A 15,123-nucleotide genomic window follows, 5' to 3' on the forward strand; every position below is an offset into this window, starting at 1 on the left:
CCACTGGGAATATGCCCAGGAAACTTTGGGAAAGATGATGTACCTTATCCTGAGGACTCAGGCCCCTCCTGGCCTAGGGCAGCTCTATATTGGAAAACCCAAGGCCTGGCTATCCAGTCCTGACTTGGCACACACAAGTGAGACCCCATGGAGCCTTGTTCCTTCGATCTGGGCCTTTGTGGACAGAGATTGAATGGGCTTAGAGAATGCCTTGGGGAACTGTGAGCTCTAAAAGGCCATGGGATGGTTTGGGACATTTGTGCTGAGGTCATATGGGGAATTTGGGAGAATCTGCCTGATGAGTGTGGCAGAAGAAGGGAGGTCTGAGGTGGAGAAGCTCTAGCCTGGCCTGGCACTTTCTCCCTGATTTTGGAAGAGGTGGCACGGCAGTAGGTTCTCCTTAGAGAACAGTCTCCAGGCTTTTAGGCGTGAAGCACAAAGGCTGGCACCATGTGGGAAGGACATGCCAAACCTAAATCTCAGAACCTTTGGTTTGAAACTTTGCACCTCCCTCACAAGACTGACCCCACCCCTGCTTCCCAGGCCTGAGTGGGCCCTGGCCAGGACAGCATCCAGAGCTGCTTCAGACAGACCTGCAACCTGGAGGGCTGCTTTCATCTCCAGTTCCACACACAACCTCCAACTGCATGCCAGCCGGGCTCCACTATGGAGAGGAGTCAGCCCTACCAGAGGGGAATTCTACAGATAAGAACTTGATTTCTGGAAAGCTCTGGCCCCATAAACAAACTCCTGCTGGACAGTGTGGGGCTAGAGGGGAGAGCAAAGATACACCTGATTCTTGGGGAGTAAGTGTGGAGTCCTGGTCCCCATAGCCTCTATGTATGGGGTGGAGGGATAGCTTTTCCTTTAGTCCACATTCACGTGGTCTTGTCCAAGGCCAATGCTCACTGGAGAATGAGAAGCAGCTTCCTTTTGCTGAGGGGTCTGGGGTCTCTTTGGTGATGCGGCGGCGGGGGATGTGTGAGTGGGGGGGGCGGGGGCGGAGGAAGGAGGTGCTAGCTCTCTCTCTCTCTCTGCTGCTCCCTGGCATCCTATCCTACCTCCTGGATCTCCTGAAATGTCTTCCGTTTGCAGCACCAATTCCAACCACCCTCATCCTCTCACTCGGATTGCTCCCAGAGCTCTCAGCTGGGCCTCTTACCTGTTATCCCTTCAATCCCTGGGCAAATAAAGGTCCACGGCCACATCTGTTGTTTTTGTACAACCCACAAGCCAAGAATAGTTTTCACATTTTTAAAAGGTTAGGCAAAATAACAATATTTTGTGACGTAATAATGACATGAGATTCTGATTTTATACAATTGCTATTAGAATGGAGTTCTAATACTCATGTATTGTCTGTGGCTGCTTTCAAACGACAATGGCAGAGTTGTACAATGGTAGCTGCAATAGGAACTCTACATTCTAAGGCTCAAATACTTACTATCTGGCCCTTTACAGAAAATGTTTGCTGGCTCCAGCTCTAGATCATAAATCCAGCCGAGCCTTTCTCTTAGAATCCCTCAGTGGCTCCCCAAGGCTCTCAAGTTGACGTGTCTACCCTTGCAGCTTCATCACCTGTCTTCCCAGTTGTCTGCCCACTCTGGGAGATCCCTTCCTCACACCCACCACAAGCCGTACAACCGGCTTGCCTCATGCCCTTTACCTTCACTTGGCATGCCTCTCCTCCATATGGCAATCTGCTATCTCCAGACGCAGCTCAAATGCTTCCTCCTGTTTCTCTTCCCAAACAGAGGTCCTTCCCCTAAGCACGAAAGCTAACCCAGTCCTACCATTCACAAAAAACTACTTGTAGAACTCTTTAGCTTTTAATAAGACTAATGACTGATTTCTGCCAGACCAACCCATCCCACTATATAAATTTAGGTATGTGCCCCCTACTGGATTACTAACTAAAGAACAGGCCACATCTGCTCCCCGCAGCCCTAGTACAAGGCTGGTGCTAAGTAGGAACACAAGTATTCACTTGAAGAGGCAATCTCAGCACTTTACCCTTTTATTTGGCTAATATATGGAGACAAAAGATGCTTATATATTTTCCAGATATCAAGTATAATTTTTATAAACTTTCAACACCTATGATAGATTAGGTACTTCTACCTTTGTTACCTCATTTAATCACCACCACCCGGGTGAGGTAGTTCGATACCTCCATTCCACCAAGTGGCAAGTTACAGGACAGAGCTGGAATCTGAAATCAGGTTTCCTGCCTCCTGCTGTTCTCTCAATGTACAGTTCATCCACTAAACCCACTGATTAAAAGATGTGACAGATGTCCGGGGGCTTCCTGTTGGGCCCACATAAGATGTTTTTATAGATCATCTCTCTCCTCCAATTTCCTGTTCCCACAGCTGTACCTGATGCTTTTCAAGGCAGATTGTCTGGGTTGGACCAAAGACTAGCCCTGCTCTGTGAAAATTAAGTGCTAGTTTTGTAAAGTCACTTCTCAAATCTCCTGTTGCTCTGGGGCTCGTGGCTTGTTTTGGAGAAGGAAGTAGGAAGTTTGGCCTCCGTGCTGAGGGGAGCCAATGCGAAGGGCCAAACTAATGTAAATGGCAATGCACCTGCCTTAAAGGAGCTTGAAGAATACCTCCGGGGGCTGCTGGGACAAGCCCTGGACTGTCCACAAACTTTTTTTACTATTCAAACAGAAGTTCAGGGCTCAGATAGAGGGAGAGCTAATATGGCTGCTGAAGGCCTGGGAGAAAGCAATTCAGGCAAGATAAGTCTACCTGAGACTCTCTCAACCAGAGAGAAGGCGCTGGGGCTACTCTGGTCACACAGAGGCCACAGTGTGAACGTGGCGGGAGGAGCTTGTTCTCAGCCATCATGACGGATGGCTGAAGTGACCGTCACCGACACACTCAGTGATGTGGTATGAGGTGCTCCCTGGACTCTAAGACATGGAATTCTTTAAAGCCACCCATCTTCTCTGCTAGTTCTAGAACTAATAATACTGAGAACCACTAAAATAAGCTCAACTAGCTAGATCTATGACAGTTTTTGGCAAAGGACTCAGATAAGATAGCTGGGTTTAACATAACACGTGTGATTCTGGATATGGTGTATCAAATTCAATGTTTGATATTTCAGACTGAGAAGTTTGCTTGTGTCTGTGATTAGTCTGGATTAAGAAAGCGAGGTGCATCTAATGTTGCAGGCATTTTCAGGATGGATAACTGGGATAACTGAGGCTATGACTAAGTGTCATAAAGGGGGTTTCATTCAGGCTAATATTCTGGTTTGTCCAAATCCAATCCAATGTTCTAAGCCTCTGAGCAATCACAGTGAAGGTGTGAGGAGCTTCTGCAAATACATGACTGAATCTCTAGTGACTGTGCAGCCAGCATCTAGCTGCACAAAGACACTTCATACTGAGGGATCAGAGGACAGGGGATTTCTGACACACTCATGCTTTGAACATATCAATACAAGACAGTATGAGAGGCTATAAGTCCACCATGAAGTTGGGAATAAGCATGATTTATCTGCTGGCAAACGAATCCCCACCTAATCATTCTTTCATCTAAGTGCATCTTGAGTTTCTCAGTCCTGGACATCAAAGTAGTCAATTACCGCCTCCTTTTCTATCTTCTGTAAATTACTGCTCCCAGCATTCCTGAAAAGCAAACAAAGAATAATCCATCTTTTCTTTCTGGAAGAACCCAAATTCAGATCTTTAGGAAGTTAATAGGCTGATTTATCATTTGTGAAGCTATGATAAGATAGCAGGGCCCTAGCAGTTAGGCTCAGTGGACAGTGTTGGCTTGCGGGCTGAAGGGTTTCAGGTTCGATTCCGGTCAAGGGCACATGCCTGTGTTGTGGGCTCGATACCAAGTGGGGGGCATGCAGGAGGCAGCTGATCAATGATTCTCTCTCACCATTGATGTTTCTATCTCTCTTTCCCTCTTCCTTCCTCTCTGAAATCAATTTTAAAAATATACATTAAAAAAATATATATATAGCAGGGTCTACATGAGCTAAGAACTGTTGAAATTTGGTGATGGGTGCACAGGGGTTTATTATATTAATACTATTTTCTCTATTCTAGAAATTTTCAACAATACAGTTTTATATAAAAATTAAGCAAACAAAAGGGGCGGGGGGGGGGGGGGAGACACCATGACTACACATGGTTATGCCCAGGTGGTACTGGAGGCGGCTGTGGAATAATATGTAAAATACTCCACCTGTTTCCAAAACCACTGCCCAAGTAGACAGGCAATCTGCGCTGACTGGAATCGAGGCCACTTACTTCCCAGGGATGATTGGGGCGGACACTGGGGGTTACATGGCCCCAGACGCTCCTGCTGGGGCTGTGTCCAATGGGCAACACCCAAGGGAACAGCGGTTGCTATGACCCTTATGTTGACCTTGTAAACTGCTGTACCCATGCTCCCCGAGGTTTTGTGTAGAAGGTACTGCCAGGGCTTCTGTGTGGAAGGCCAGAACAGCAGTAGGAGCCTTATGGGTTTCAGAGGAACTTCCAACAATCCTGCTTCATCACAGTAAGGCAGCCAGCTCCCTCTGCCAGGGAGAGGGGAGGGACAGTGCTCTTTCCTTGCTCCTGAGAAAACACCCGGCAGACTTGCTGTTGCTTGCCAATGTGGTTTTCTTTTCTCTTTAAATTATGAATGCATGTTTTTATTGTAAAAATGACTCAAATCGTATGGAAGTGGAGCAAAACATAAAAGATCCCCCCTTTCCTGCCAACTCCCCACACCCATCCCACTTCCATCCAGAGTAACTGCTGTAAACTGCGTGATGCTCCTAAGTCATCTGGTGTGACAGGCTGAATCCACTTTCCAGTGTCTCCAGCGACACCATGGAAATTACATCATGACTGCTCTTCCTGGAGCGGAAGTGGGCATAGCAAACATCAAACTGGAACCTCTACAACATGACAAATGTGTCTGACATCCAGTCAAACCTCATATATTTGAACATGGAACCCCAAGGCCAGGCCTGACGAAGCCACCAATGGCTGGGGCAGCCCAGGATAGCTGAGCCCTGCTAGCTTCTCTGAACAGCCAGGACCCTTTGGAAAGCAGCTGAACAATGCTTACTTGTCTGACTGTCTGTGATGAGGAATTGGGGGTGGAGGCCGTGCTTGCATTTCCTTTTCAAGTACACTTGTCAACGTGGTAGCTGGACAAACAGACTTCCCTCTGATAAAAGAACACAAAATATTGAAAAGTGAGAATTCTCTGTGGAGACAGGCCGACAGCTAGAAATCCAGTCCGTGATGCTATGATGTGACTGAGCACTCTTTGATATGACATCTCTCTGCTCAGACATGTCACCTTCATTTAACCTTCGTCCCTTCCACCACTGGTTACCTTCTTTTTCTCATCTCATCTTTATCCCTAGACCCTCCTTGTCCCCTCCTGTCTCACATTACTGCCCCCGTTTCCTCTGATGGCAAACGCTTTAAGTCACAGTGCAGCATTCTTTCTGTTTCCATCATGCCAGGACAGAAGGGAAAAAGGGACAGATGTGATGGGCAGGCACCCAACCCAGGCCCTCAGGGTCTGCTCCCTCAGCCTAGGGAATGCTGCCTCCAGTAACAGATGTGGATCTGTGCAGATGTGAGGCTTGTATTCTTTAGGTGCGTCTGTTCTGTGGACTGAAGCTTTGGCTCTCTGGACCTTTAGATCACCTCAGGGTGGCTGTCCCAGAAGGAGAACTATTCTTCCGGGAGAGGAAATAAGGAAAGCACACACTGACAGACTGCTTCCCGGGTCCAGTGTGCCCCACCAAGCAGTTCCTCCTACGATGGCAAGACCAACCCACCTGACGGCAATGACGACGACATTGCGCTTCGGTTCACTGTCATAGCTCACGCTCTCCAGGCCATACACCTGGGCCAGGTCGTGGATGATCCGGCGGTGGTCTCTGTTCATGGGAGGGAAGAAGTGGCTCTTCTTACTGTTCTTTCCCTGTATTAAGGGAAAAGAGAATGAGTGAAAAAATTATCTTGAAACCCGAATATGCTTACAAAGGTCCTTCCCCCCACACCAGAACAGCCTGGGGCAACAGAAAGGCAGCTGAGTTTTAAAGGCCTACAGGGCACAGCGCTTCACTGGCTGCCAAACCAGGACAGCGGTTTGGGAAGATGGGGGCTGATGCACTTCATCTACTGTCAGCCACACAGTAGTAGCTGCCCAGGTGAGGGACAAGGATAAGGGAACTAAGACTTAGACGGTGAATGGTTCCTACTGAGGTGGCCCGTAAGTGGGGAGAGGGTGATAATCGCAAGAAATGACTAAATAAATGTAAGGCTTACAAAACAAGAAAATCTCACTTCCTAAAAAAAGGACCTCTGCACTAAAAATCATATATGTGCAGATACAGACACCCAAGCAGAAAAATACATCTGCTCAGGCCCAGCCAGCATAGCTCAGTGGTTGTGCATCGACCTATGAACCAGGAGGTCATGGTTAGATTCCCGGTCAGGGTACACGCCTGGGTTGCAGGCTTGACCCACTTGGGGCAGCCATGCAGGAGGCAGCCAATCAATGATTCTCTCTTGTCATTGACATTTCAAACTCTCTCTCTCCCTCTTCCTTCCTCTCTGAATTCAATAAAAACATATTAAAAAGAAAAAAAGAAAAATACATTTGCTCAAGTTTCCTAATTAGAAGATGAACAGTTATTCCATTTCCTCCTTTGTGTTAGTATCCTGCTGGAAAGTGAGAACGAAGGGAGGAATGGTAGGGGGCAAGACAGGTAGTGGGAAGGAAAACTTTATTAGATGTGAAGCTAAAGCATCTCATCCTCACTCTTCTGAGTCTCCACTGAATGAAGAGGGAGCCACTGTGCAGCTGGCTGCTCCTGACTAAAGACTTCTTTTGTTTCAAGCTACCTTCTCAACATCCCTGGCTGCCTCCTGCATGCCCAACACTGGGGATCAAACCCGCAACCCAAGCATGTGCCCTGACCATGAATCGAATAGTGACCTCCGGGTTCATAGGTTGACCCTAACCACTGAGCCATGCCGGCTGGGTGAAGCCTCACTCTCTTGAGACTCCTGAAAAAGTCTACACTCACTACTCTTCAGCTCTAGTCAGCCGTCTTTTTACCTTTACCCAAGGATTTCTTTCCTGCTTTTGGGATAATAGAGAACTAATGTGTCCTATTATACAACAGCCCTTCAGAGATCTGAGGGCCTGGCATGTCTCCCTAAGTATCTCACATAGCCTTTCAACTATCACTATTGAAAGCCCTTGTCCAGGTTTCTTCACCTACCCTTAGGCCATGAACTAGGATATTTATTTACATGTAATTTACTGCAGATGACTTTCCTAAACCAGGGCTTCTGTGGATATTATTATGGCTGGGCTTTTGGGAAAGACAAAAATCCTTAAGAGGAAGTTGTGACTTTTCTACAACTACACTATACCAACAGTGCTTCTGGGATTTGATTTTTTATCAAGTGGGCCTCAGAGACATGTCCAATGGGATGTTTTGACTTCAACCTTATTCACGGCTTCCACAAGGGCTTCCATTTCCTTCTCCACGTCACTGACAAACTTTAGGTCCTTCCTGAAATGAGAAATCACGACAGTTAACTTCATGTTTCTGCTCTATGAAAAATCCCTCCTGCCCACCCTTTCTGCCTGTAAAGTGGGGACAAAGAATAAGTGAACTAAATGAACTATAATGGACAATGTGAGCAGAAAAACTGCAGAGGCCAGGATTTGTCAGATAACAGAATATTGATTATGACTGAACTAAGAAAGAGAATACAAATATGAGAAAGGAGAAGGTGGAAGAAGAAATAGCCATCAGAGGGTTAGGAGATAAGTGGACAATAAGAGACCTGGGTGGACAGAGTTGGCATTTGGCCAGAGTATTTAGGCTAGTCCAGCCCCAGGGAGGCCCAAACACATACCATAGGGGCCACACACACACACACACACACACACACACACCAACTTCAATTCTTCAAGGAATAGTTCTGAGAAACCAAGAGAAGGATTTTTATTAAACATCATATAATCTCCTGTAATAGATATATAAACTTTAACTGGCTCAATCACAGAGGAGTACATATTAGTTCTATCTTAAAAGACAAAACATTCTTGTAAGCCTACTCAAGAGACTAAGTAACAAGTTACATACCTGGCATCTTCTTTCAAACTGTCACTAAATTTTGATGCTGAAGAACGTACGTTGAAAGGATCAGAATCATCACTGATATCAAATGCCTCTGCTAACCGCCTAAAAATAAGAGAAGAGTATGTAAATAAAAGGAAAGGAGGAGGAAACTCTCTTATAGTAACACAAAGTGCTCACCATGTCCCAAGTTCTTTATACATTAACTAGAGACGCAGTGCACGAAACTTGTGCACTGGTACGGTCCCTAGTGGCTGCTGGCCAGGGCCTCCTTCCCTTCCTCTGGAAGGCCCTGCCTTCTGGTCAAACGCCCAGACGACCGCCCGGTTGAGGGGACAATTTGCATAGTACATTTTTATTATATAAGGTGATCTCATTTTGGTAAACCCGATTATTAAGGAAAAAATAATAACAACTTGGGATAAAATACAGTATTGTCTTCATAGAAGAAAGTATACAAGACAGATCTATATGGGTCCGAGCAAGCCATAGGCTAACATTGGGGACTTATATTTTTTTGGTAAAAAGAAGGCTGAGGGTTTGAGAGCACTGGACATGGTCAATGAGGGATGAGGTTTCACTTAAACATCAGATTATTTAAGTAGACCTATAAATATTAAAATTAACATCACATTATAGAAGTCTGGAAAATAAATAATCCTGGTAACAACATATGCACTGCATTTCTGTCTATTTCCTTTCAGATTTCTCTCCCTATAAATACACTGCAATCAGTGTATATAAAACTTGGCCTCTTTCCCCCCATCATTATATGATTAGTTTTTCTCATATTCCTGTTTGGTTTTCACACACTTGTGCGTAATCCTCTAACTATGTATATCCCACAATTTACTTAAACTTTCCTCCTTTAGGGTCATTTAACAGTTCTCATTTCTCAATATTATAAGTGATACAGTATCTTTGAGAAAAGAACTTTTAAGATTTCTCTGGAAAATTTTTCCTGGTGTGGGATTACTGGGTTACATTGTACGGACCTCTGACCCCTGGTCATCACACGTTCAATGGCCTCCACAACTGCCCGTTTGAGTTTTGACCAACAGTGTATGAGTTTCATGGCAGCTCACCAACACCCAGGTAATGTCTTTTTTTTTTTTTTTTTAAAGATGAGCTTAACACTTAGTATTATTTTCACTTATACAGAGACAGGGGTCCTTTGCAAGCTTAATGCTCATAAGAATCTGGTTTACTATTGCTAGATTTTCCAATTTTTCAAAGTAAGCTTAATTTTCAAAAATTCAAGAACATTCCTAAGGGGGCGATTTTTTGATGTTTTAATTGGCCACTAATTCAAATTTAAACACCAATAAAACATGTCTGTGGGAAAATCTGGCCTGCCAGTTTTTCATTTCTGCAATGAAGTATATATCTGCAACTTCAGAAGACTTTTTTTTTTTTTTAAATTTGCATTTCCTTTTTTTCTTAGGTCAGTGGGTATTTAAGAAAAAACATACAGTGAGAGTCATTATGTCATCACTCTAAGATTGGGGAGAAATTTAAAAGGTTTTCAGAAATAGAGAGCCAATTGTAATCAGTAAGTGACATTTACTGAACACCTACTACGTGCTAGGCTTATGCCAAGAGCTGTGTTTCATCTTTAGTTTTAATCTTTACAGAACATTATTTGTATACCTTTGTGTACATTGCTTTACTGTGAGGTACTGAGAAATGAATTGTTCCTGCCCTTTGGAAATTAAGCTTAATAGGAGAAGAAGGCGTAGCCACACATTTTTAAATTACCTGGCTTGCCCTGGCCAGTTTGGCTCAGTGGACAGAGCCTCAGCTTGTGGACAGAAGGGTCCTGGGGTCAAGAGCACGTATCTAGGCTGCAGGCTCCTCCCTGGCCTGGGCCCTGGCTGGGGCCCTGGTTGGGGCACGTGCAGGAAGCAACCGATTGATGTTTCTCTCAAATCAATATTTCTCTCTGTCCTTCCCCCTCTCTCTAAAAATCAATGGAAAAATATCCTGTGTGAAGATTAAAAAAGAAAAAAAGCCCAGTACTGATAAAACAGATATCTATTAATGATAGAAAAGATTATGATATATTAATACAATAAAATATGTGGGAATGAAAGTGAACAAAGTACTACTAGATGCAACAACAGGAATGAATGTCATAAATGTAAGGAAAGAAGCCAGACAAGACTAATACAAGCTATATGATTTCATCATTTATATAAATTTCAAAAACAGACAAAACTAATCTGTAGTGTCAGAAGTCAGAATAAGAGGTTATATCTTTGTGGAGTACAAGAGAGGATTCTGGTAATTTTCCATTTCTTGACCTGGTGCTGATTATAACATTGTATTTACTTTGTGATGACTCACTGATCTATATACTTCTGATCTTCTACAAATATATTACACTTCAACATGAAAGTTCACTAAAAAACTTTAAGCCTCAAATAAAAATTTTTTTAAGTCTCTTATCTCCAGTGGAAACAGGAAGTCTGCTAGTCATGAATAAGCATGCTGTGGCATGTGATGTTTATATCGTGCCCCAAACCATATGAGCTCACATTTCAGAAATATGCTGAAACCTGTTAGGTAGTTTATCCTTGGATACTTCAATTCTTGATGATCAAGTTTCTCTTGCTCTCCAATAGCAGGAACATACACAGAGCAGAAGCAAGTGAATGGCTGAAGGTTGCTTCCTCCCATTAGTTTCTCAGAGCTTAAGGACAATTAGATGAACAATAGCTGACATTACTTACTTTTTCCTTTCTAAGGCTGAACACTCCTCATCACATTCCAGCCTTGGGAAATAAATGAAAAAAATAAAGTCAGAGCACAGGTTTCACAGTTTTTAGCTAGCAATAAGATCTTAGTTATCAGTCAACCTGGAAACAGAGCAAACTCTAGGTCAGAGGATGGCTGGATGAGGTCCTTGTCAAGAACGGGTGAGCAGAACTCTGAGTTATTTATTAAAGTTGAGGAATCCTCAGAAGGGCCTCAGAATGTCCCCTCCATGCTCAGTCCTCAAAAATGTTCCCAGTACCCCTCTGACAGCCCCACCTCCACCTCCAGACATAGCTACCTCTGGTTCTCTATTCTCCGGTGGTCGGGCTAAACACATCTACACCTCTGCTTCCTCTGGCTACTGGCTGGAGTGAGGCCTGGAAAAGTCTCTTCTGCCAGGGGTCTTCAAACTACGGCCCGCGGGCCACATGCGGCCCGCAGAGGAGTCTGATCTGGCCCGCCAGGTTTTTTGGGCAGTGAGCGCAGCCGAGGTGTTACAGTAGGAATTAGTAGTTCATATAGTCCGGCCCTCCAGCTCTCTGAGGGACTGTGATCTGGCCCCCACTTTAAAAAGTTTGAGGACCCCTAGGCTCAGCTATACACTGAGTAAAATTCGTTTGATTAGACTGTGTGTGACTCTTAATGCCAAAGGTCTGTTGAATACCTCTGTGAACATGGCTTTACTGTGAGGTACTGAGAAATGAATTGTTCCTGCCTTTTGGAAATTAAGCATAATAGGAGAAAAAAGGTACAGCCACATATTTTTAAATTACCTGGCTTGCCCTGGCCAGTTTGGCTCAGTGGATAGAGCCTCAGCTTGTAGACTGAAGGGTCCTGGGGTCAAGAGCACGTATCTAGGTTGCAGGCTCCTCCCCGGCCTGGGCCCTGGTCGGGGCATGTGCAAGAAGCAACCAGTTGTTCTGTTTCTCTCAAATAAATATTTCTCTCTGTCCTTCCCTCTCTCTCCAAAAAATCAATGGAAAAATATCCTGTGTGAAGATTAAAAAAGAAAAAAAGTACCTGGCTTGGTGAATTTCCTTCTTAGTAATTAACTTGCTGATCTCCACTGAATCTCCAAGCTGCATGTCTGTTATTTTAGAGGCCATGGAAATAGCAGCTATTCTGAAATATAAAAAAGAAAAGGAAGAAAAGGCATTGCAGTTTTACAAGAACCTCCTCATACAAGGCACACAGAAGACTTCCTTCCAGGCATAGCTACCACTCAACAATTTGTGTGGCCTGGAAAGCCCATCTGCTATTAACTACTGATGACTCATCTCCCCAATCAGAGTCTAAGCAGCTAGCTCCACGGGAAACTATGAAATAATCCATTCCTCAGTGGCCCCTTGCACATTCAGGGCAATGCCTGGTACTCTGAGGTAGCCCAACACCGCCACTCTCTGCCGTCTGCATACTCCTAAAGTCCTATCTCCATGGCCCGTCTCTGTCCATGGCCACAACCATCCATTCCTAACACTTCCCCTTCTTCACTCAGATCCCTGTGTGCACACACGGGTCCCAAGATTTCTGGAGGCTGCAGACAGTCAGAAACCCCCACCCAGGAGAAGAGCACCGGACTTGGTCCTAGCTATGCTACCACCACTGGTAGGGCCTTTGAAGTAACTTCAGGACATCTTCCCTTCTGATTTCATGGTGTAATAAGACCAAGAGGGAGAAAGAGAGGAAAAAGAAGGAGGAGAAATAAAGAGGTTATTTTATAAATTAAAGTTCAGAAAGGAAAGGTACATAAAGCAGTACCTTTTCTTTGAACCAGAAAAACGAAATTCAAGAAAATTTTCTTAAAAACTTTCCAACTTTTACAAAAGTTGCGAGGATCCTACAATAAACACATGTATTCCTTTTACTTAGATCCACCAATTGTTACCATTTAGGTAGCACTAACCTTTGATAAGTACTGGATGCTTCAGAGCAAATCATGATCTCTTTTCTTCGTCCACATTCACACTGCAGCTCAATCTGAGAGAAGATTAACATGGAGAGACATTTAGTACATGGTAACAACATGAACAGGCAGCTTTCACTTTTAAAGCCTCTCTCATCCTTAACCCCACCTGAAAGGACAGGCCTAGAATGGAGTTTTTACCACTGAACCAGAGACCACATTTGACCCAGAACCAGTCAAGGCCTAACCAACTACTCCTCATCCCACTACTTTTACCTCCTGGGGCGGAGAGAAGAGAAAGAGAGCGCCTTGCTTAATCCCTCAGTCCATGTTAGTCCCCTTCTCACATACTCTCACAGCTCCCTCTACACGGGTGTAATACTCCTTCATGACATCAGTCATAATTAATTGAGTAATTAATTATCTGACTCATCTAATTGAAGGGGCCATGTGTCTCCCATTCACTGGTATAGTCCCAACACCTAGTAAAACATCTTGCACAAAACAGACACTTATATATTTAAAAGGCCATCTAAAGGTTGGCTGACACAAATCTATGAATTTAATCCACCTTTCTCTTGCTAACTTAACTTGAAGTTTCTTGCAACCTATGACCTCTGATAAGGATGCATGCCCAGGTGCCGCCACAGGCAGTTCTAGACTCATTAGCAGCCTGAGAACCAGAGTCTGTACCGAAACTGAAGCCAGGAATACACACCTTGGCTTTGCAAGCAGTCACAGGGCAGGGGGAGCTGAGGTGGCAGGGTGCCATGCATGGGTGGCCACAGTCAGCTCTGGGGGTGGTGCAGGGCTGCTTGCAAGCCTCATCCACAAGACACTCTCCTTTGTGACAGAGTCTCTGACACCTGTGCATTCCACACGGTAGCGCAGCACTGCAGGGTAATCCGCAAGAGATATCCACCAGGTGACACGGGATGTTGCTTCGTAACTAGGAGAGAAGGAAGTAGTCAGATTTTTTTCATCTCCATGTGGGATTTGGGGTGAGTTTTAACTTTCTATCTAAACATTTTTAAACTTTCAAAAAGAACATTTTTTCTTTCTTTTATAAAAAAAAACTAGAGGCCCGATGCACGAAGATTCATGCAAGAATGGGCCTTCCTTCCCCTGGCTGCCAGCACTGCCCTTATTTGGCTGGAGTCACCTTTGCTCCAACTCTGAGCCCCTTGGGCGGTGCCATGGCAATGACACAAGCATCCGGCTCTGCCCCCGGCCACTAACAGCCTGAGTATGCAAATTAACCTGCCATCTTTGTTGGTTAATCTGCATAATCACTTCTGATTGGCTGGTAGGCATTGCAAAGGTAAGGTCAATTTGCATCTTTCTCTTTTATTAGTGTAGATACATTTTTATTGTTTTCAGAGGGAAGGAGAGATAGAAACATAAATGATGAAGAGAAAGCTGTCTTCTGCATGCCCCACACTGTGGATCAAGCTCATAACCCACGCATGATTCACAGGTCGACACTCAACCACTGAACCATGCTGGCTGGGCAAGAACATTTTCTTCAAAAAGTAATTTTTATCTGAAAACAATTAGGCAACTTTTCAAAGTCAGAAAGTTAAGCTAAAAAACAAATATGAACCTTATTTAATGCTTGTTAGGACCCAAAAGGATATGTGGGAACGGCCAGGTGTGATTTGAGATATAAACTTCCCAAGGTGAGTAATAAGCATGTGAAGCCACATAACTAGGAATATCTCAAATGCTATGACCAACTGGGGGATCAGACAATCTTTTCTCTAGGGCACTACGTTGACAGACAAATCCTGAGAGCTGGGGCACTGACACCCATGGGCTCAAGCTGCTGGCAGGGCTGTTTGTTGTGTTTTTACTGATTTGGAAGAGAAAGAGGAAGAGGAAGAGAAAGAGAAAGAGAAAGAGAAAGAGAAAGAGAGAGATAGAAGAAGAGAGAGAGATATTGAGATTTGTTGTTCCACTTATTTATGCATTCATTGGTTGATTCTTTTTAAAAAAATATATATTTTATTGATTTTTTTTTAAAGATGGATCTTTTTTTTTTTTTTAATATATTTTATTGATTTTTTACAGAGAGGAAGAGAGAGGGATAGAGAGTTAGAAACATCAATGAGAGAGAATCATCGATCAGCTGCCTCTTGCACACCCCCTACTGGGGATATGCCCGCAACCAAGGTACATGCCCTTGACCGCAATCGAACCCGGGACCCTTCAGTCCGCAGACCGATGCTCTACCACTAAGCCAAACCTGCTTCGGCCACTGGCTGATTCTTGTATGTGCCTTGACCAGGGAATCAAACCCACAACTTTGGCATATTGGGACAACA

At 44.3% G+C, this 15,123-nt stretch overlaps 1 protein-coding gene across 2 annotated transcripts in view; it reads right to left on the reverse strand.

The window, feature by feature from the left end:
- Positions 1-1,999: 1,999 nt before the first annotated feature.
- NFX1 (nuclear transcription factor, X-box binding 1) overlaps positions 2,000-15,123 on the reverse strand; it is a 56,653-nt gene continuing 43,529 nt past the window's right edge. For both annotated transcript variants that reach the window (XM_084897973.1, XM_084897972.1), the window contains 9 exons: positions 13,518-13,748; positions 12,800-12,873; positions 11,917-12,018; positions 10,872-10,913; positions 8,146-8,244; positions 7,500-7,566; positions 5,815-5,960; positions 5,088-5,189; positions 2,000-3,640 (listed from right to left, as the gene is read on the reverse strand). In XM_084897973.1, the coding sequence (XP_084754099.1) occupies positions 3,568-3,640; positions 5,088-5,189; positions 5,815-5,960; positions 7,500-7,566; positions 8,146-8,244; positions 10,872-10,913; positions 11,917-12,018; positions 12,800-12,873; positions 13,518-13,748 (936 nt within the window). In that variant the 3' untranslated portion in view covers positions 2,000-3,567. The remainder of the gene's footprint in view (positions 3,641-5,087; positions 5,190-5,814; positions 5,961-7,499; positions 7,567-8,145; positions 8,245-10,871; positions 10,914-11,916; positions 12,019-12,799; positions 12,874-13,517; positions 13,749-15,123) is intronic.

The sequence above is a fragment of the Pipistrellus hanaki genome (assembly GCF_964339955.1).
Source record: "Pipistrellus hanaki genome assembly, chromosome: 11".
In the NCBI taxonomy this organism is placed as follows: Eukaryota; Metazoa; Chordata; class Mammalia; order Chiroptera; family Vespertilionidae; genus Pipistrellus; species Pipistrellus hanaki.